At 44.0% G+C, this 20,693-nt stretch overlaps 1 protein-coding gene across 4 annotated transcripts in view; it reads left to right on the top strand.

Moving 5' to 3' along the window:
* Window positions 1-20,693, top strand: part of DAB1 (DAB adaptor protein 1) — a 140,888-nt gene that overhangs the window by 106,032 nt on the left and 14,163 nt on the right. For 2 of the 4 annotated variants that reach the window (XM_054384372.1, XM_054384373.1), the window contains exons 4-8: window positions 2,245-2,376; window positions 3,735-3,854; window positions 4,443-4,481; window positions 5,943-6,008; window positions 10,966-11,025. In XM_054384372.1, coding sequence (XP_054240347.1) covers window positions 2,245-2,376; window positions 3,735-3,854; window positions 4,443-4,481; window positions 5,943-6,008; window positions 10,966-11,025 — 417 coding nt within the window. The remainder of the gene's footprint in view (window positions 1-2,244; window positions 2,377-3,734; window positions 3,855-4,442; window positions 4,482-5,942; window positions 6,009-10,965; window positions 11,026-20,693) is intronic. The other 2 variants (XM_054384374.1, XM_054384375.1) reach the window with 2 other exon arrangements.

Below are 20,693 nucleotides of genomic sequence, written 5' to 3' on the forward strand. Positions count from 1 at the left end.
ACTCTTGCTAGGCACGTGCTAACCATATGGTAAAAACCTGTCAGAGGATAATGTTGCAGTCACCTTTACTTACTGCCTGCCCCTATTGACGCCGTATGTAAAACAACAGACCCGTTCAAAACGTAACCATCACCCAACGCCTAATGAGGGCTCCCAGATAAATTGCAATGTTTCCATCTGCTCTCTTATGTCGTGGGTGATACTTTTTTTTTTTTTTTTTTCTGTCATGGTAGAATGATCTTCAAATTTAATTCCACGAGGAAGGAATCTGATCACAGTTTAATTTCAGTGTGGAACGCTGCCTGGCGATCAATAAAGCAATGGCAGGGAACGATGATCTAACAGGAGCCAGAGATAATGTTCCCTGTCGTATGCAGAATAGATGGGAACATTGCATTGCATTGGAGCAGTGCAGCTTGCTTTTCAGAAGACCCTAATGAATCAATATCCCTGCATTATCTGAGTGGGATCCCATTTTAAACATTTCACACAGTGGGAGAGTCTGAAGTGCACCTCCCAGCTTAGCCATGCTACGGCCTGAGGCTTCAGTCTGAAGTCAGTGGCACTGCTCCCATTTTCCTCTGAGCAAGCAGTCGTGATCTTGGCGTGTTTGGAGTCATCTTCTGTGAAATGAAAATGAGACATATCCAGGCTTTTGTTTCATATGTAGTCATCTGTCTCTTCCTTTTGAATTTCAGGCTGTGTTCTGCAGAGGTCTCATCACTTGTCACTTGCCCTGCATGCTTTCAGCCTTTTTACTTCTAAACACACACACACATCCTCTCTGCTTTTGAATGTTAAAATGTTTGGTTTGCCTTTTTTGTTGTTGTTGGGGGGTTTTGTTTGGTTTAACTCCAAAAATAACTGGTTGTTGAGAGATTGCTTGGGTACCATGCTGGGTTTCAAAATGTGCTTTTCTCAAAAGCAGCAGGAACCTGGCCCTCAAAAGAATTCTGTGTCAGGCTTTGCCTGCTCTCAGAAATAGATTTATCCCTGGATGATATAAGAGCAGGTCAGCATATCAGAAGGTAGAAATTCCAACTAATAGATTGTTTGAGAGAAACTTTTCAAGGGCATTATTTTAACTAGAAATATATAAGTATTAATCTGGTCATAAAACACTATTCTGGCCCAAGCAAGGAAGATTCTGGCACCCTATGATATGGATTCATAGAATGCTTTGGGCTGGAAGGGACCTCTAAAGGTCATCTAGTGTAATTCCCCCCTGCAGTGGGACATCTTCAACTACATCAGGTTGCTCAGAGCCCCAGACAACCTGACCTGGAATGCTTCCAGGACTGGGGCATCTACCACCTCTCTGTGCAACCTGGGATAGTGTTTCACCACCCTCAGTGTAAAAAAAATTGCTTCCTTGTCTCTCTTCTGAATCTCCCTCCACCCCTTGCCCTGTCATAACAGGCCCTGCTAAAAAGTCCATCCTCGTCTTTCTTCTAAGCCCCGTTTAAGTACCACAAGATGGTCTCCCCAGAGCCTTCTCTTCTCCAGACCAAACAACCCCAACTTTCTCAGCCTGTCCTCACAGCAGAGGGGTTCCTTGCCTCTGATCGTTTTTATGACCATGCTTATAAGGAGTCTCAGATTCATGTCCTTGCTCTGGGTAGGGTTTTACTCATACATTGAAAACAAAATTGCTTCTTTTTATTACTACAGTTAATCACAGTGGAATTTTAAATACAATGTGAACTTTTGGATTTAGTGTTGATTTGAAGTTGAATAATTGCATTTCCCTTCATTTTCTGGGGTAAATAAACTTTTGGGTTTCTGGTACTGCTTTAAAGGAAATATCAGTTGCTGGTTGTTGCTGAGAGGTATCTGAGCTCCAGCTCTGCATCCCCTGCAGATCAGTCTGTCCTCAAAACCTCCCTGTAGGAAGCTACAGGTAGCTGCTGCTGCTTCTGTCTTATACCCAAATATATTGATTCTTTATTTAGGTAGTAACTAGGCAACATGGTATTTTGTATTGAATCACATCCCACCAAAAGATACCAAGAAAAACCTTCACTTGCAGCTTTTAGTTAAATTATTGAAGCAAGTCAAGTTTGGCTAGATGTTGTAAAGAGAAAGGGCTTAAAGAGTTGAAGTATTCATGTTGGGTTGTTTTAATTCCATGGGCATATCGAGATCCAGATAAAGCCTTGATGAAAGAAGATTTATCCTGCTTTTTACATGGAGTATTTTGATGGCTCTTTCTTACTGTGTTGTTTGTTTCTGTTTTTTTACTAGCTCCTCCAGCACCACCATGCAGTTCATGAGATTTCATACATTGCAAAAGATATCACAGACCATCGAGCGTTCGGATATGTGTGCGGAAAGGAGGGGAATCATAGATTCGTGGCAATAAAAACAGCCCAGGCAGTAAGTATCAAATCAATGTCATTTTCTACACAGTAACTCAGCAGAAAAGCTGTGTTCATAAGAAGCTGTTCAGGAGGCCAATCTGGTAGTGCTTATTATTTTCCTGGACTTGTCACAAGACAATCTGGTAGTGCTTATTATTTTCCTGGGCTTGTCACACACCACAAGTGAGGTGTTCTTAAATAGTAGGTTAATAAAACCAACTTAGAATCATAAAATGGTTTGAGTTGGAAGTGACCTCCAAAAGTCATCTTAATCCAATGCCCCTGCACTGAGCACAGACATCCTCCACAAGATCAGCTTGCTCAGAATGTTGTACAGGCTGACCCTGAATATCTCCAGCGATGGGGCCTCAACTACATCCCTGGGAAACCTGTTCCAGTGCTCCACCACCCTTGTGGTGGAAACTTCTTCCTAACATCCAGTCTAAATCTACTCTTCTCCAATTTCAAAACATTGCCCCATGTCCTGTCACTGCAGTGCTTTGCAAACAGTCTCTCTCCAGCCTTCTTGTAGGCCCCCTTCAGGTACTGGAAGGCTGCTATTAGATCTCCCTGGAGTTTTCTCTTCTTCAGGCTGAACACCCCCAGCTCCCTCAGCCTGTTCCTATAGTAGAGCTGCTCCAACCCCCTGATCATTTTTATGGCCCTCCTTTGGACCCTCTCCATCAGGTCCATGTCCTTCTGTGTTGCGGGCCCCAGAGCTGTATACAGTACTTTAGGTGAGGTCTCACCAGAACAGAGTAAAGTGGCAGAATCACCTCTCTGGACCTATTGGCCATGCTGCTTTTGATGCAGCCCAGGATGCCATTTGCCTTCTGGGCTGCAAGCTCATGCTGGTGTCTCACGTCCAGCTTCTCCTCCACTAGCATCCCCAAGTCCTTTTCTGCAGAAAACCGGAAGAAACATGTTAAAAATGAAATGTGTTTCACTATTTCCACTTTTCATTATGTATTTTTTAAATAATTTGCTATTTTTTTCCTTTCTAACTAGGCTGGGTACAGATAATTCCAGTTCTGTTTCTACACTTATTTAAATAGAAACTGATATCTAGCAAATAGCTGTTTTGCATATAGTCTAATGTCATTCCAGTGCGTGAGAAACCACTAACAAATGTGCCTTTAAAGTCTTTTATATTCATATTATCTTCTATATTCCTAATTACAATTGTCATTCATTTGCAAATATAGTTAGTTCAGTAGAAACTAACCTGAGCCTGGATGCTTAAGGTAGAAGTGAATTCTGTATGACGATCTCTCCAGTTGTGGAGATGCTGTAACTATTCTTACCAGCAGGATGAGGTAAGGGACATGTGTTCTCCCATGTAGAGACTTTCCTCCTTGTTTTTTGCTTCCATAGGCTGAACCTGTAATTCTGGACTTGCGAGACCTGTTTCAGCTCATCTATGAACTGAAACAAAGGGAAGAAATGGAAAAAAAGGCACAAAAGGACAAGCAGTGTGAACAGGCGGTATACCAGGTACACACATCAGCTTAGTCTACTGCCCAGAGCAGCATGGTTTGAAGTCTCCCCCAGAGCTGCTGCAGAGAGGCACTGAGCACCCTCAGCTTTTCTTAACAGCAATGGGGTTTGAGCAGTGCTAGCTTCAGATGGACAGATGTGAACCTACCAGCCATGGTGAGCTCAGAAGTAGGTTTAAACAGTGATGGAAGCTATCACTTGGGGTATGATGAACGTTTGGCAATTGGAAATGGTCTCTTCATTTCCCACATAGTGTTTCTTCTCATTCAGAAGGGAGACTTTACTGAAGGTCAGTGTGTTGTAAGTCAAGTTTTTAAGTGTGTCTGATACTCAGAACAGCTGCAGTATGGTTCTGAATATTGTTGACTCAAACAAGGAGCAGATTGTTAACCTGGGATGAAGCTTGAGTATCAAGTTACTTTGTGCAATAATGTGACTTTATCTGTGTGCTAAAGAAAGAAATCTATATACTTACCTGCCCGTTTTGCTTATTTCTTTGCTGTCCTTTAATTTCTGAATACAGTTCTTTTATCTCTGCTGTTTATGTTCTTTGCTTTTACTGCCTGTCCTCTTACTTTGCTGTAGACAATTTTGGAAGAAGATGTAGAAGATCCTGTATACCAGGTAATTTCTGAAGCTGTATGGCCTTGGAGTTTCAGAAATAACTAGTTATGTGCTGCCTTCAAACAGAGCCAAAACCTTTACCAAGATGTTTTGATGTTTACTGAGATAGGTCTTCTGAGAAACTTGCATGTTTTCTACAGAAAGTAGCATAGGCAGAGTTTTAGCTGTAAGTAATAGCACAGTATGTCTGTATAGGATAGAATATTTCAGTTGGAGTAGAGAAATATTTAATATATCATAAATATTTCCTAAAATGTGGCTTTTGTGAGTGCAGAGTTTAAGTTCCCAAATGATATTGGTTACCATTTTTAAACATAAAATCTAACTGGAGAAGGAGTTACTTAGAGAATAAGCAAGTTGCCCTCTTGTTCTCACAGTAATAAATTGACTGTTTTCTATGAGGCCAGAATTTAATTCAGAGGCTTGAATATTTGGAAAAAAACCCAGCAGTGGAATTGATGTTCTAACACACTCTCTTGCTGGCTTTTTCTGCTGTGATTTAATAATAGATCTGAAATTTAAGTCTTGTTTAATCCAAGCGAAACGTCTGGGAGCAAAGATGATTATCAGAAATATGTCAATATATTCATGTCCAATACCACACTGAGTGTGAAGAAGAAAAAAGATGTAATTTCATTCTCATGTTTTTGTGCTGGAACAAAACACATGAGAATTTACCTGTTGGGTTTTGGGGGGGGGCTTTTTTGTTTTGTTTGGTTTTGGTTTTTTTTATTCCCCCTGGAGATTTTGTGTTCTTCCACTTAACCGTGTCAGTGGGAGGCAAGCTGAAAGAAGCAGATTCAAGCATTAGTGAATACTGAACAGTGCCTAAGGTGCAGTGAGAAAGATGATAAGAATTAGGATGGCCCTGAATTACTAATTCAGCTTTTTATAATGTCAGGAGTTTTACTTTGTGCTCTTCCCAGTAAAGGAAAGCACCTGATAAGGCAAAGTGCTTTGACAGCCTTTTGCTGTGTGACCTGTTACATGAGCACCAACGTGTTTTCCCAGGGTTTTTGTGTTTTGTGGGGGTTTTTTGGGTTTTGATTGGGTTTTGGTTTTTTGGTGATTTTTTTTTTTTTTAATTCATAGATAACAAATAGATGTGGAAATAATTGCCATTATGTAAAAGAGGCAAAACTCACGTTGACTTCAGAAAATTAATATTGGGCCACAGGCAGTCTCCCTAGCGAGAAAGAATTAGGAAGTTGCTCTAATGATCATTAGAGGAGATTTAGGTCTATTCATGGCTGGTTTATGAAATATGAAACAACCTTACTCTGCGCTTTCCAACGACCCACTTGTCCTGCTGCCAGCCTGTACTTTGAACTTGTTTCTTTAATGCCTGCCTGTGTTGTTTTATATATTTTTTCCTTTTTTTTTTTCACTTGGAATTCCAAATGGCCTTTTTCCCTTCTGTTTCATCTTTTGACTTTTCCTCTCTGGCGGCTGGTGTCATAGTACATTGTGTTTGAGGCTGGACACGAGCCGATCCGTGAGCCTGAAACGGAAGAAAACATTTATCAGGTATAAAAATCGCTAACTTTCGGTGTTTCCATCGCAGCGGTTGCAAGCATTTAGCCAAGCACATTTCATCTCTAGTTGCCTTTGATTAGTTTTCATCCATCACACCACCAATGCTTGCCATTCCATTCTGCTGACATGACATGAGTAATCTGCCCTGGTCCCACTGTGATTTGGGTCTTTTTTTTTTGCTGTTGTTTGTCATTTCAGCTTCGGCAAAGTTTATTGTCACAACTTATGAAAGGTCTTAAACTTGAGAGCGTACCACAGAAGGTGACAAACTGTGGATTCCTGTTAATTTTCTGGGAACTCTTTACCCCTATTCAAAGGGCAGTCCATCCAAGCAATCCTCAGAAAGATATTCTGATGGCTCTGTTCTTTTCTACCTAACCAAAGAGCAGAACCTAAAAGCTCTCAGTGGATATCCCCCAGGCTGGGGAAGGTATTTGCAGAGTGCATTTCCTATGTTAGAGGCAGAGCTTGTGTTCTTTACACAGGCACAAAATGGCTTTGAGAGTAATACAGAATAATCTTTTGTTCTTCAATTTATCCTCAAGGGCCATTCAGTTTATCCTCAAGAGCCACAAAGATGATCCAATGGCTGGAACACCCTGCTATGAGGATAGGCTGAGGGAGCTGGGGGTGTTCAGCCTGGAGAAGACTTGCATGGAGGACCTTAGAGCTGCCTTCCTATACCTGAAGGGATCCTACAGAAGGCTGCAGAGGGACTTTTCCTCAGGGTGTCTAGAGACAGGACAAGGGGGAATGGTTTGAAGCTGAGGGAGAGCAGGGTTAGACTGGAGCTTAGGAAGAAGTTCTTCAGTAGGAGGGTGGTGAGACTCTGGAATAGGTTGTCCAGGGAGGTTGTGGCTGCCTCCTGCCTGGGAATGTTGAAGGCCAGGTGGGATGAGGCCTTGAGCAGCCCAGTCTAGTTGAGAGTTGTCCCTGCCCATGGCAGAGAGGTTGGAGTAGAGGATCTCTAAGGTCCCTTCCTACCTAAGCCCTTCTGTGATTCTGTGGTGCAGGGTTTATAAGTCATTTTGTATCACTTACTGTGACTTGAGGAAATCATTTAGTATGGAGGGGAAGCAAATTCAAGCAGTGATTAAGCACTTCACCTTACTGTACTAGGAGTTGATCTGCTGATAGGAAAAGCTTTTTAAGGTAGATAGGAGCAAGGCTAGAAAAGAAAAAGAAAAAAAGGGAAAAGTATTTTTTGTAAGTAATGAGAAAAGGTAGGAAAATAATAGAAAAAATGAAAGGCTGGAGTAGCCATAAACTGAAATCAAAGGAATCTGAGTGGGAAAGGGAAATGAAAGATACACATGAGAAAATAACTCTCTTGTAAACCCCATCATAGCTTCAGTAAATTAAGATTCCTGTAACCTCTCTGTTGATTTCCTGGCACCCTCAGCACACACACTAGAATTGGTGCATCTTTCTGCATCTCTAGATCCAGCCACACAAAGCTCTCAAGGTGAGAGCGTGCCTAAGGTTGAATATTTTCTCCCACATAGTGCTGCAAGTTTGCCTCTTTTCAGGAAAGCAGTCTGTTAAAGAGCATACTGCTCTAGCTGTCAGTTTTATGTTAGAAGCAAAAATCCCAGGACAACTACATTCAGACAAAAAAAAAAAAAGCCTAATTGTTGTTCATCAAAGTGTGGATCGTTCAGTAACGTTTTAGAGCACAGTCAGGGAAAGTGGTGTCATCATTCCTGGTGTTTGGAGGGCAGGGAAGAATTAGGAATGTTCTGAGGAATGGCCTAAAGAACAGGATGAGTCTGTGGACAGTTTCTTTTACTTAAAATGGAAACAGAAGAAGATAAACAGATAGTGAGATGTTGCTTCATCTCAAGGTATTGCTGTTACTGCTCTGTAAGCCTCCAGAGAATTGCTCAAGGCTTCCTTGAACAGTATCTGGATTCCCACAGCTCAGATCTTGCATTGGCAGAATTGTTTCTCTTCTGAGACCTTGATGATCTCAGAGCCTTCCAGGCTGCTATTAAACATTAAATTAGAAAAGAATTCTGTTTTGTTTTGGGTTCGATTTTGTATGTTACTTGTTTTGCTTTGGAGGGCTTTGGGGGGGAGGATTTTTGGTTTTGGTTTTTTGCTTGTCTCTTTCTTTGGGTTTCTGGGTTTGTTTCTTTTTTGGTTTATGCAAATTAGTTCTAGCTTCTATTATTTAATACAAAGCCTTCCTCTTACTACACTTGGTAAATATGCATTAGCTCAGTAACTGAACCTCATGTATCCTGGCTTCAGCTTCACTAAATCTTTCTTCTGCTGCTGCTCTGGTTTTTTAACCAAGAGCATGCTTGTACTCAAAACATTTTCTCCCTTAGTGGAAAAGATTCCTACCCGGTGGGTAACTGGAGATGGAAGATATGTGCCAAAAGTGACAATTTCTATTTCTTTTCATCATAGTAGAGGTCACAATTTTCTTTTTAAGCATTCTCTCTCTGTCTGTCACCTTCCTTTGATATATTACTCCAAGGAATGTCTGTGTCTGTCTGCTCTTTTAATATTGTCTATGTGAGTAACTCTAACATGTTAGTTAGGCAAGGACTTGATCACTGAGCGTGTACCAATCCTCTCACCTAGTGTCAGATTCCTTAATAGCATCTCTGTCCCTGCCTGCTTCAGTGAGGTGAGGCTGGGATTTTGTTAGGTGGGTTTGCATTGTGTGTGGAGCAGCACTGGTGTGTGTGGAGAGAGAGGCCCCATGAGGAGCTGACAATCTGAGATGGGAGATTCTGAGTTGTGATGCTTGTTTTGCTGTGAGATGCAAGCACATCACAATGGTTCACAGCCTGTCACAGACAGAGCTGTCAGCAGCAATCATAGCTCTGTGCTGATATTGCTAATCTAAGGAAAAAGAGGAGAAATCCCTTCCAGACCCCACAGTCTCAGCAGCAGTGCAAAAGGGAGTGGTGATACATGGCAAGGAAAAGCAACAAGGAGAGAGGTGGTATGGAGCTGGGAGAGGAGAATGTGGTTCAGAAAAGTTTCTCTGTCTCCATAGTAGAATTCAGGAGCTTTTCTCAAATGGCACTATAAACTGGACTTAAAAAGAGCAGATTGCAAATGCAGGGAAATGCTCATTCCACAGTAAGCTGTGGATAGGAGCATGCAAATTGAGTTGACTTTGTGGAAAAGTTGGAAGGATGAAGGTGAGAATGACTGAAGGGGAAATTTTTCAGAGAGAAAAGAAAACTGCACCCTGGTGAAGTCTTTAAATGGTTTACCTTACCACACTTACTCTCCTGCAAAGACTAGTTGGACTTGAAGGTCCAGCCTTTATGATTCTAAGACTTAACTCTCCAGTGACTTACTAAGTAGACCGTTCTTGGTTTCCGCTCTTGCACTGTCACTTCAAGCTCTCTCTTTTTCCAAGCTGTTATTTCCATGAAATGGAATTGTTCTACTATTGGCAGTCTCACATATCTAATGTGCTGGGTGGTTTTAGTGGAGGTGGCCTTAAGGAAACCAAGGCAAGCAAAGTCATTCTTGGGTTAGAGACAGAAGAGGTCTTTAAAAATGCTCATTCAGTTTCTGTGCTCATGCTCTTGACAGACTTCTGCAGTGTGCAGCAAGTTAAAGATTTGTACTTTCCCGTGAAGACATTGGCTTTAAAACACAGGCAAAATAATTTTTAAACAGTAGGCAGAGTTTTTGATATATTGTACAGAATAAGACACAAGAAGTTCTTTACTGTGAGGGTGCTGAGACACAGGAACATGTTGCCCAGAAAGGTTGTGGATGCCCCTTCCCTGGAAGTGTTTGAGACCAGGCTGGATGATGTCTTGAGCAACCTGCTCTAGTGGAAGGTGTCTCTGCCCATGGGACTGAACCTAGATGATGGGGAGTTGGAACTATATGATCTTTAAGGTCCCTTCCAACTCAAGCAATTGATCTGTGAATAGCACATCTCAAGGAGTAAGTAACATTCCTTCAGCTTCCTCTAAACCAGTCCCACTCTTCTCTCAGAAAACAAAAAAGTGATACTTTTGCCATACCTGCAATATGATTTTTTTGTTGCCCTGTGAGGTTTCATTACTGTCTGCCATGTAACCTTCTTGTGCTAAATGCCCTTGTTCAGTGGAAAGGTAGCACTTGGAGCATTCATGCCAGTTTAGAGCATGTTTCTCCTGCTATGTTTTGCTTGTGTCATTTACAGGAGGTGTTCAGTGCTTCTAGGGAGGAAAAGCAGCATAATCCCAAATTAGAAATGTGTAAAGCAGCAGTCCTTGGGCAAGCAAAGCCCAGCATTACAAAGCAGATGAATTTCTGTCACCCCAAGGTGTAAATCATGGCTGGTGACTTAGCTAAAGACCTGCCGAAAGTTTTTTAGGTGTCTGGCTCTGTCAGACTCTGACAGGCTGGTAATTCCTGAGTAAAATTGCAGCTTTGGAGCCAAATGTCATGTAGAGCAGCTGCAGGGCCCCATCGCTGCACTGGTACATGTTGTGACTTTACTTGACTTAGATTAGTAAATGAATTGGAAGGAAGAAATCTGAGCCATAGGCCAAATGTCTCTCTTTCCCTCAGATCAGTAGCTCTACTCTGGACCTCTGCCATGGAGGAAGATGGCATACTGACCTGATCATGACTTCCATGTGCATCTTTCAGCCCCTAAGTAAAATGGGAAAAACAACCATTTAAGTAAGAAGGAGATCCAAGTGCATCTGGACTTAATGCAACTGAAATTAGCTGAGAAAGAAAATCTCCTTTCTGAACACTACTGAGCTTTAGGATTTCAAAGTCAGATAGATGTTCTGTTTCCTCAGTATCTTTTCCATTAATGGTACTGCTTGGATGAAAAGGCAACCATCCTTGATTCCATTAGTATTAAATGACTACCCTGTACATGAATATCAGTTACTGATGTCACTTTTTTCATCAAATCTACTCAAATAGTGACCTTAGTTTTGACCTTATTTTTCATTTCTTGTTGCAGGTTCCTACCAGCCAAAAGAAGGAAGGTGTTTATGATGTGCCAAAAAGTCAACCTGTAAGTGTAAGTATCTTCTCCATTTCTATGAAGGTGTATTTCTTAGCTCCTCTGACTTTCATTGTTGTACAGAACATTTGGGATAGTCCTCGTGATGTGAATTTTATCAGCGATGTGTTATGGGTTGATTGAGTTGACTCAGAGTAACCAGGATTATAACATCACTGCTATCCATCTCATTCACTGCTTAAATCTCCTTTCTGTCTTTTCTGACTCATTCTTACAAAAGTCACCATTTATAAATGTGTTATCCATGGTTAAGAGTCCTCCACGAGCCTGCTGCATGTTAATGCAGATTCATGAATCGCTGCTGCCCGGATTGGAAGGGTTCCTCAATTACCCAACACTCTGAGTGAGCATGGGGCTGCATTTTCTCCCCTCTGCACTGTCAGAGCCATACTTTATATACTGTGCTCATCACAGCTTGGTTTAGTGGGACAGCAGGGGTCTGGATAGAGTGGAGGTTGTGAGAAGCAACGTTAAGAAAAGGTATGGCAGAACATTGTGACCTCCACGATGATTTTCTGTGGCTGCAATGTCTGTACCTCTGACAAGAGCTGGGGCTGGGCTGGCCACTAGGCAAATGATAAATACTCTTTATTAATCTCTCCCTTCTTAAAGGGGAAGAAGAAGAGAATAAGGGAGAAAGGCATGGACTGGAAAAGAAAACTAAAACAGCTTTGATGCAAATAATAACAATAAAATGATATATATACAGATATATCCAAAGCCAGTATCAAATTCAACTTGCCTGGTGGCAGTTTTGTCACCATTACCACTGATGCTGTGGGCAGGCTCTGGGGAAGTCCCAGAATTGACTCAGCACCAGCCTATCCTCATAGCAGAGGTGTTCCAGCCCTTGGGTCATCTTTGTGGCCATCCTCTGGACTCTCTCCAACATCTCTGTGTCCTCCTTATGCTGGGGACACCAGAGCTGGAGGCAGGATTGGAGGTGGGGTCTCAGCAGAGCAAAGCAAAGGGGCAGAATTGGCTCCCTTGCCCTGCTGGCCACACTCCTCTTGATGCAGCCTAGGATACAGTTTTCCTGGAGAAAAACAAGGGAAAAGGTCAGGAATTTCAGTCTGCTCTAAGCATGGGGAAAATGCCTATATTCAAGAGAAAGAAGGAATCCTTTCACATGAGGATGTGCTATCTTGCATGTCTGAGCATGTCTAATAAAAAAGAGAAGTGCTGGGGAAGGCTTGGGTGGAGGCTTGAATCATGCCACTTCTGTGATTTGCACAAACAAACAAAACTTGCCATAAATATTTCATGCTAAGCCCTTAGGAGGAGGGAGGCATCGCCCTGTTGCCGGGGAGAACGTAGTAAAATAAGTCACGTTGCATAACTGACGAAGGTGTCGGTGGGCACGGAATGGCTGCAGAGTTTTCACTCCCTTCTCAAATATAGTTCAGTGTTACAATTTTTCCCCTTCTCTATTCTGTGAGTTTTATTATTCCTTCAGTGCTGTTTCACATTTACTCTGGCTGTAGCCTGTAATTTAGGTTGCTGCAGTGTGACTGGATGCACAGTACACTTGCAATCATGTCTGCAGACACTTTGGTATTAGACCGTCCTGGTAAAGAGCATGACTGTGAGATGTAGGACATAGGGAACCTACTCTGTAATCATCAAATACATTTAATCTGTCATCTCCAGCAAGCTGGTTGCAGGCTTAAATTCATTGTTTAATTTTTTTTTTTGCTATTTTGTGGTTAAATTTAATGCCCTCACAGCTTTTTTCTCCAATGTACTTCAATTTATGAGGAATAAGAGAAGGAAGAGAAGAGGGAGAAGGAAGTGGCTGAGGTTTTCTTTCACCTTTTTATGTTAGGAGGTATTAATAAAAAAAAAAAAAAAAGAAAAAGAAAAGGCAGCAATAGCTCTTAAAATTAGCAATTTAATATTCCACTGCCCACCTGATTTATTGCTCACCCTTCCACATGTGAGACTCTCTATCATTGAGACACTTGCCATAATTTTTTTTTTCCAATTTATAGCTGTCATTATTAGATAAACCTCTAAAATTCAATCTGAGGGCAAATAATCTACCTGGTTTAAACATGTAAGGACACATCCTTGATTAGGAGATCGTGCTTCCAGTAATTCCATAATGGATGAATAAAATGAGGAACTTTTTGTAGCTCCTGCTAGGTTTCAGGCCCCATGAATTCTCTCCCCTGACAATGAATACAACACTTAATGAAAATGCAGCAAGTTTTGCTTGAGTTCAGACTGAATTGCCCACGTTCCCTGGACAGAGATCAATTTTTCCATCTTGGGATTGTTTTCCTCTGATGTGTTCCCAGGCAAGCTATCTCCACTTGCTGTACTTAAAGTGAGGACTACTGAAGCAGTCAGCTAGGTGCCCTTCACCCTTGACTCTCTTTAAGCAGGGAGGGGGAATAGCTGCTTCATGGGGAAATTCCTCCTGCCTGTCCCACTTTGGTGGAAATAAATGTACATCTGGAAATCATCCTTTCATGGCTGCAGAAGGACTGTAAATGTCTTGCAGGTATGATAGCTTTTACACAGTCAGGCTTAGGTGGGGTGAGATCTAGCACAGTGCAAAAACTAAAAGCCTGAGTCTCTTTCTCAAAGGCTTGTTTGAAACTAGGGAGTCTGCTTCACCCTGATTTTCAATAAGATGTAGCCTCCTGAGCAGCCAGAAGCATTTTGGCAAGTATGTCTCTGTGGCTGGGGGTGTGAAGCATCTTCCTGGTAGGGCTATGAAGCAGAAGCATTCAACACTGTATTTGCATCAAGATGGCTGAGGTACTGTCCTGTGCCATTATGTGAGGCCATTTATCAGAAGATGTCAAAGTACTTCATAGTGTGACCCTGCATGATCTTTGATACTAAGTAATGTAAAGATGGTGCAGGTGAAGCAGAAAGGAATGAGTGTCAGATCTCAGAATCTGGGAGGTACCCACTGACCTCAATTATGGGTGGTGGCTGGTTGCCAAGTCACTTCTCTGGCACTGGGATGAAAAGATTGATTACTCAATATAATTCATGTATCTGTCCATCTCTTTGCTGCATCCATTCCCAGCAGATCCTACTCTCCTGTAGATTTCCTCTGCTGAGTGTGCAGCTTAGCTCCAAACATGCACTTTTTATGGTATCCAGTTTCCTCCCAGTATCTCCTCCTTCCTCTGTATCAACTCCCATTTCTTATCACAGAATTGTGGGGATTGGAAGGGACCCCAAGAATCATCCAGTTCCAACCCCCCTGCCATGGACAGGGACACTTAGCGCTAGATCAGGTTGCCCAGAGCCACATCCATCCTGGCCTTCAAAACCTCCAGGGATGAGGCTTCCACCACCTCCCTGGGCAACCTGTGCCAGTGTCTCATCACCCTCATGGGGAAGAACTTCTTCCTAACATCCAATCTGAATATACCCACTTTCAGTTTTGCTCCCTAGTCCTATCACTCCCTGACACCCTAAAAGTCCCTCCCCAGCTTTCTTGTAGCCCCCTTCAGATACTGGAAGGCCACAAGAAGGTCACCTTGGAGCCTTCTCTTCTCCAGACGGAACAACCCCAACTCTCTCAGTCTGTCTCCATAGCAGAGGAGCTCCAACCCTCTCTCTGATCATCCTCATGGCCCTTCTCTGGACATGTTTCAACACCTCCAGATCCTTCTTGTAATTAGGGGCTCCAGAACTGGACACAGTACTCCAGGTGGAGTCTCACCATAGTGGAGCAGAGGGGGAGAATCACCTTCCTCTCCCTGCTGGCCACACTTCTCTTGCTGCTGCCCAGGCTCTGGTTGGCTTTCTGGGCTGCAGGTGCTCACTGCTGGCTCCTGTTGAGCTTCTCATCCCCCAGCACCCCCAAGTCCTTTTCTTCAGGGCTGCTCTCCAGCCAGTCCCTGCCCAGCCTATATTTGTGCTTGGGATTTCCCCGGCCCAGATGCAGGACCTTTCATTTAGTCTTGTTGAACCTCATGAGGTTGGCTTGGGCATACCTCTGTAGCCTGTCAGGGTCCCTCTGGGTGGATCCCTACCCTCCAGCCTGTCAGCAGCACCACACAGCTTGATGCTGAGGGTGCACTCAATGCTGCCGTCCATGCTGCCAACAAAGATATTGAACAAGACTGGTCCCAGGACTGATCCCTGAGGGACTCCGCTTGTCACTGGCCTCTACTTGGACATGAACCCATTGGCAGCCACTCTTGTATTCATTACTGTTTTCTCTTTGCTCCTTTAGACCAGTTCTCCTATTCTCCATTCTCCAAGAGCAGACATCAAGCCAAACAAAGAAAAGAAGCTTACCCCCAAAAGCTTGTGTTAAGTGGTACATGCTCCACTTAGAAACTGTAGTTCTGTCTGTGAAACTAAGTGTTGTAAAGAAGTGAAGTGTTTAATGAGCTCTTTTTGGCATAATTTCCCATCTTCTCCCTATTAGGCATCCACATCAAGTTCTACCTGTCATGGTGTTTTTAGTAATAGGAGTCAGACTGTAAATACCCTTCATGGAGACTGTCAGTCACATCACAGTAAAACCTTCTCTTCTTATTAAAATGTCTGAGCTATCTGCTTACAGTTTTATGAAGGCTTTCAAACAACTCATCTTGCTGCTCTATCAAGATTCAAGGTGTTAGAACTGCTGCCTCACAATGTGCCCAACATTAAACCAGGGTGGAATGCACAGGGAGTCATTTGGCTGCCTCAAGGACAAGGCATTGAAAGAGCAGAGATGAAGCTGGGCTACACCTGAGCGTACTCAGTTCTAGAAGGCTCAAGGGCTGCCTGATCCTTCTGCCTGAGCTAGGAAAGCTGCATTTGGGAGAGCTCAGTTTTAATTCTGGCTGGGCTTACAGTGTCATTTGCAAGTCTGATTTGTTCAGGTCTCATGTTAGAGGAGCTGTGTCTGGGGTCATCTGGAAGGCATGGACAGCCTCAGGCTCCACCAGCTCAGACAGAAAGTCAGTCCCTGGAGAAACAGCACACCAAAATGTCTTGCAATTAAGTAATTCAGAGCAGCTTTTCAGATAACCCTCACAATCATCTACAGAGGGGTGTTGGATTGGGTTGGTAATTGGACTTAAGGATCACAGAATGTTAGGGGCTGGAAGGGACCTCGAAAGATCATCAAGTCCAACTCCCCTGCCAGAGCAGGATCACCCAGGGCAGGTCACACAGGAACCCATCCAGGCAGGTTTGGAATGTCTCCAGAGAAGGAGATTCCACAACCTCTCTGGGCAACCTGTTCCAGGGCTCTGCCACCCTCACACTGAAAAAGCTTTGCCTTCTGTTCCCATGGCACCTCCTCTGCTCCAGCCTGCCCCCATTGCCTCTTGTCCTTTATTGGACATCCCTGAGCAGAGCCTGGCTCTGTCCTCCTGACACTGCCCTGCACATCTTTATAAATGTGAATTGAGGTCACCCCTCAGGCTCCTCCAAGCTAAAGAGCCCCAGCTCCCTCAGCCTGTCCTCACAAGGGAGATGTTCCAATCCCTCTTTTAGTGGTCTTTTCCAACCTTAATGATTTATGATTTCTCTCTATGGTCCTTGGTCTGGAGAAGAGCTTTGTAACTCTGACTTTTGCTTGGGTGTCCATCAGTGGCTTTACAGAAACGACTCAGAGATGGATGACATTGACCGCAACCTCTACAATCAGGCTTTCAGGATCAAATGTTCAAACATGAGAAGAAAGAGAGTGTCCAAACCCAGTCTCTGACCATCTGTGCTGGCAAAGCTGATTCCTTTTATTTACCTTTGCTAAACCAGCCACCTGTGTTCCAGTGCCCTGACTTGGTTGCACTCAATCAAACTCTAGTGCCGAGGTTTAACGCTGCAGGGTGGGATGTGCATTTTTATCAAGCACAGCTACTTGTTGCAAAATCTGGAATTCTAGTAGTTATGATAATCTCTCATGGCATGGGGGATGGTTTGATGTCTTGCCTTTGCCCTTTCTTTAGACAGATCATAGAATCATAGAATCAGTCAGGGTTGGAAGGGACCACAAGGATCATCCAGTTCCAACCCCCCTGCCATGGGCAGGGACACCTCACACTACATCAGGCTGGCCAGAGCCTCATCCAGCCTGGCTGCGAACACCTCCAGGGATGGGACCTGGACAACCCATTCCAGGCTCTCATCACTCTCATGGGGAAGAACTTTTTCCTCACATCCTGTCTGAATCTCCCTACTTCCAGCTTTATTCCATTCCCTCCAGTCCTGTCACTACCTGATATCCTAAAACGTCCCTCCCCAGCTTTCTTGTAGCCCCCTTCAGATCCTGGAAGGCCACAAGAAGGTCACCTCAGAGCCTTCTTTTCTCTAGACTGAACAGCCCCAACTCTTTCAGTCTGTCCCCATAGGAGAGGTGCTCCAGCCCTCTGATCATCCTGGTGGCCCTTGTCTGGACATGTTCCAGCATGTCCATAGCCCTCTTGTAATAGGGGCTCCAGAACTGGACACAGTACTCCACGTGGGGTCTCAACAGAGCTGAGCAGAGGGGGAGAATCACCTCCCTTGACCACCTGCTGACCACACTTCTCCTGATGCAGCCCAGACTCTGGTTGGCTTTCTGGGCTGCAAGTGCACATTGACAGCTCATTGACAGCTGCAGGGTGGGACTTGCATTTTTATCAAGCACAGCTACTTGTTGCAAAATCTGGAATTCTAGTAGTTATGATAATCTCTCATGGCATGGGGGATGGTTTGATGTCTTGCCTTTGCCCTTTCTTCAGACAGATGTGGATATACATCCCAATATCTGTATTATAGACCTTCCATTAAATATTCTGAGGTTTTGTGCAGCACTGGAAACACCTCTGCCCTGTCTGCTCCTCCTCTCAGCTTGTTTTTTGATTTAATGCCTATATTATCTCTGCTGGCTTATAATGGAAACATTTAGCACCGTGCCAAAGGGAACAGCTGAGCCCTGAAGGTGAGATGTTGTCACATTCTTGTCCTGCATAGTGAGACATGTGCTGTAGCAGGAGGCCCTTGCTGTAACAGCCTCTGCACACATCAGCCATTTGTGTGTCTGCTGTGTGAGTACTATCCCCTCTGCAACCTCCACCACCTGCCCTGTGTTATCCTCCGGGCAGCCACAGTGGATGTTGCTAGGTGATCTCCGGCATTGTTGCTTGCATCTCACTGTCGTATCTGAAGATGCTTTTAGCTCTGGGGTGGTTTTTTTTTCCTTTCCTCTGGGGTTAGAGGGGAGCTGCTGATGCTGCAGAAGGGTCCCACATTCAGCTGACTCAGGAGAGGCAGATCCCTTGGTGCCTTGGGGCAGGTTTGGTACGTTGGGCAGGTAGCTGACACATCTGTTTTGGTTGGACCTCGTGTTAGGTGTGCTTGTTACCAGTCAAGATCTGTCATTAACGGTGGTTTAATTACTTCTGTGCTGTAAAAGGTCACTGAAGTTTGTCAGGGATTTTTTTTTCCCCTTCCCTTTTAGCAGGACCCATGGGCCTCCTCTTCTGCTGGTTTGTACTTTCTGCTTCTGTGCATACCTGTGCAAAGTGCATGTCAAAACTCTGAATAAAAGCCTCACTCAGCACTGGCATAAACAGCTGTGCAACTGTTTGTTTGGAGTGGATCCACAGCAAAAAATCCCCACACTTAAACACCTGAATTTTCCTAAGGCCAGACTGATGTTTCTAGAAGACTCATGTAAAGGCTGGTTAGTCCATAGTAAATGTAAATATAGGTTACAACAGCTTTTGTAGCTTGTGTCAGCATGTCTGGACTTGCAGCATTTCTTTTAGATCATAGAATCACAGGATGGTTTGAGTTGGAAAGGACCTTTAAAGGTCATCTTTGAACCATGTGTAAGTGTTACTGGTGTGTACCATGCTCTCTGAACTCACCATGGAGAAGATATGGAGGAGATGATAATGTGGCTGGGACCTTAGCACCATCATCCTCTCTGCTCTGGGAAGTTGAATTAGCTTGGATGTTGTGTTGAGTGGGAGCAGCATGGGTCTGGCTCAGAGCTGGAGTCACGCTTTTGGACTCCATTTGTAAGACTGTCAGAGAGAAGTGATAATTGAGGCAGTTTTAAATACTGTTGCCTGTAAGTGTAACTAACTAAAGTACACAGGGAACTGAGAATTAAATTCCCTTCAAAGGAAGAGAAAATAAACAAGTGACTAAGGGTGTGTTTTGATCATATGAAGAGATCCTTCATTTAAAGGAAGCTTTGGAGCAGCAGTGAAGCAGTTCACTCAAACACTCCTCAATAATCTGTTATGTCAATTATCCTTCACCATCCCGCCTCTTCAGATGACTAACAGCACTTTTAACCAGCACAGAGACACAGAAGCCATCAGGTTGGAAGGGACCCTCAAAGGTCATCCTGTCCAATCCCCCTGCAGTCAGCAGGGACACCTCCAACTAGAGCAGGCTGCCCAGGGCCACATTGAGTCTGATCTTGAAAGTCTGCAGGGGTGAGGCCTCAACCACATCCCTGGACAACCTGTCCCAGTATTTCACCACTCTCATTGTGAGGACCTTATTTCCTTATGTCCAACCTAATTCTCCCCTGCTCCAGTTTCACACTGTTGGCCCTCATACTATCACTACAAGCCCTTCTAAACAATCCCTCCCCAGCCTTCCTGTAGGTCCCCTTCAGATATCAAAATGCAGTTCTGAGGTCTCCCTGGAGCCTTCTCCTCTCCAGGCTGAACAGCCCCAATTCTTCCACCCTGTCTTCACAGCACAGGTGCTTCAGCCTTCTGCTCATTTTTCGTGGCCCTCTTCTGGACCTGCTCCGTCAGGTCCATATCCTCCCTGTGCTAAGGACTGCAGAGCTGGATGCAGTACTCCAGGTGAAGTCTCACCAGAGCAAAGGGTTAGAATCACCTCTCTCCATCTGCTGCCCATGGCTGTTTTTCACAGAATCACAGAATCAATAAGGTTGGAAAAGACCTCAAGGATCATTTTTTATGCAGCCCAGGATGCCACTGGCCTTCTGGGCTGCACATGCCCGTTGTTGGCTCATGTCCAGCTTCTCATCCACTTATGTCCCATCCTCATGGCCCTTCTCTGCATGCATTCCAGCATGTCATATCCCTCTTGTAATAGGGACTCCAGAACTGGATGCATTGCTCCAGGTGGGGTCTCACCAGAGTGGAGCAGAGGGGGAGAGTCACCTCCCTCACCCTGTTGGCCACACTTCTCTTGCTGCAGCCCAGGCTCTGGTTGGCTTTCTGGGCTGCAAGTGCTCACTGCTGGCTCATGTTGAGCTTCGCATCCACCAGCACCCCCAAGTCCCTCTCCTCTGGGCTGCACATATGCTTCAGTGAATTCTCTTTAATTAGGGAGTAATTGAGCAGCCCTTTGTTGAGTTGTCATGCTACTTCATTAATCCAGCAGCAGTTTTACAGGGAAACAATGTGTCTGTGGGATGTTTGCAGTGTGTCTCAACCTCCTAGACGTGGTTTGAGTGATGATCAGTTTAGTCACAAGTCTGACATGCTCCTCTGTTATAGTTCTAATTGTTTTTGTTGTGTTTTTTTTTTTTCCTAGAATGATTTGTAGTTAATGAGCAAGCTGCTTGCAACTGGTGCGGCTCATAGTAGCATCAACACTTGTTGTGGAAGGTTGTGCAAATAACAGGAGCTCTGCTTAATTAAAAGGATGAGTTGAGCCATCAGGAAAAATACTTGACATAGCCAAAATATTTACATTTGCCACTACAATCAGAACAA

The sequence above is a fragment of the Indicator indicator genome, chromosome 10 (assembly GCF_027791375.1).
Source record: "Indicator indicator isolate 239-I01 chromosome 10, UM_Iind_1.1, whole genome shotgun sequence".
NCBI classification, from domain to species: domain Eukaryota; kingdom Metazoa; phylum Chordata; class Aves; order Piciformes; family Indicatoridae; genus Indicator; species Indicator indicator.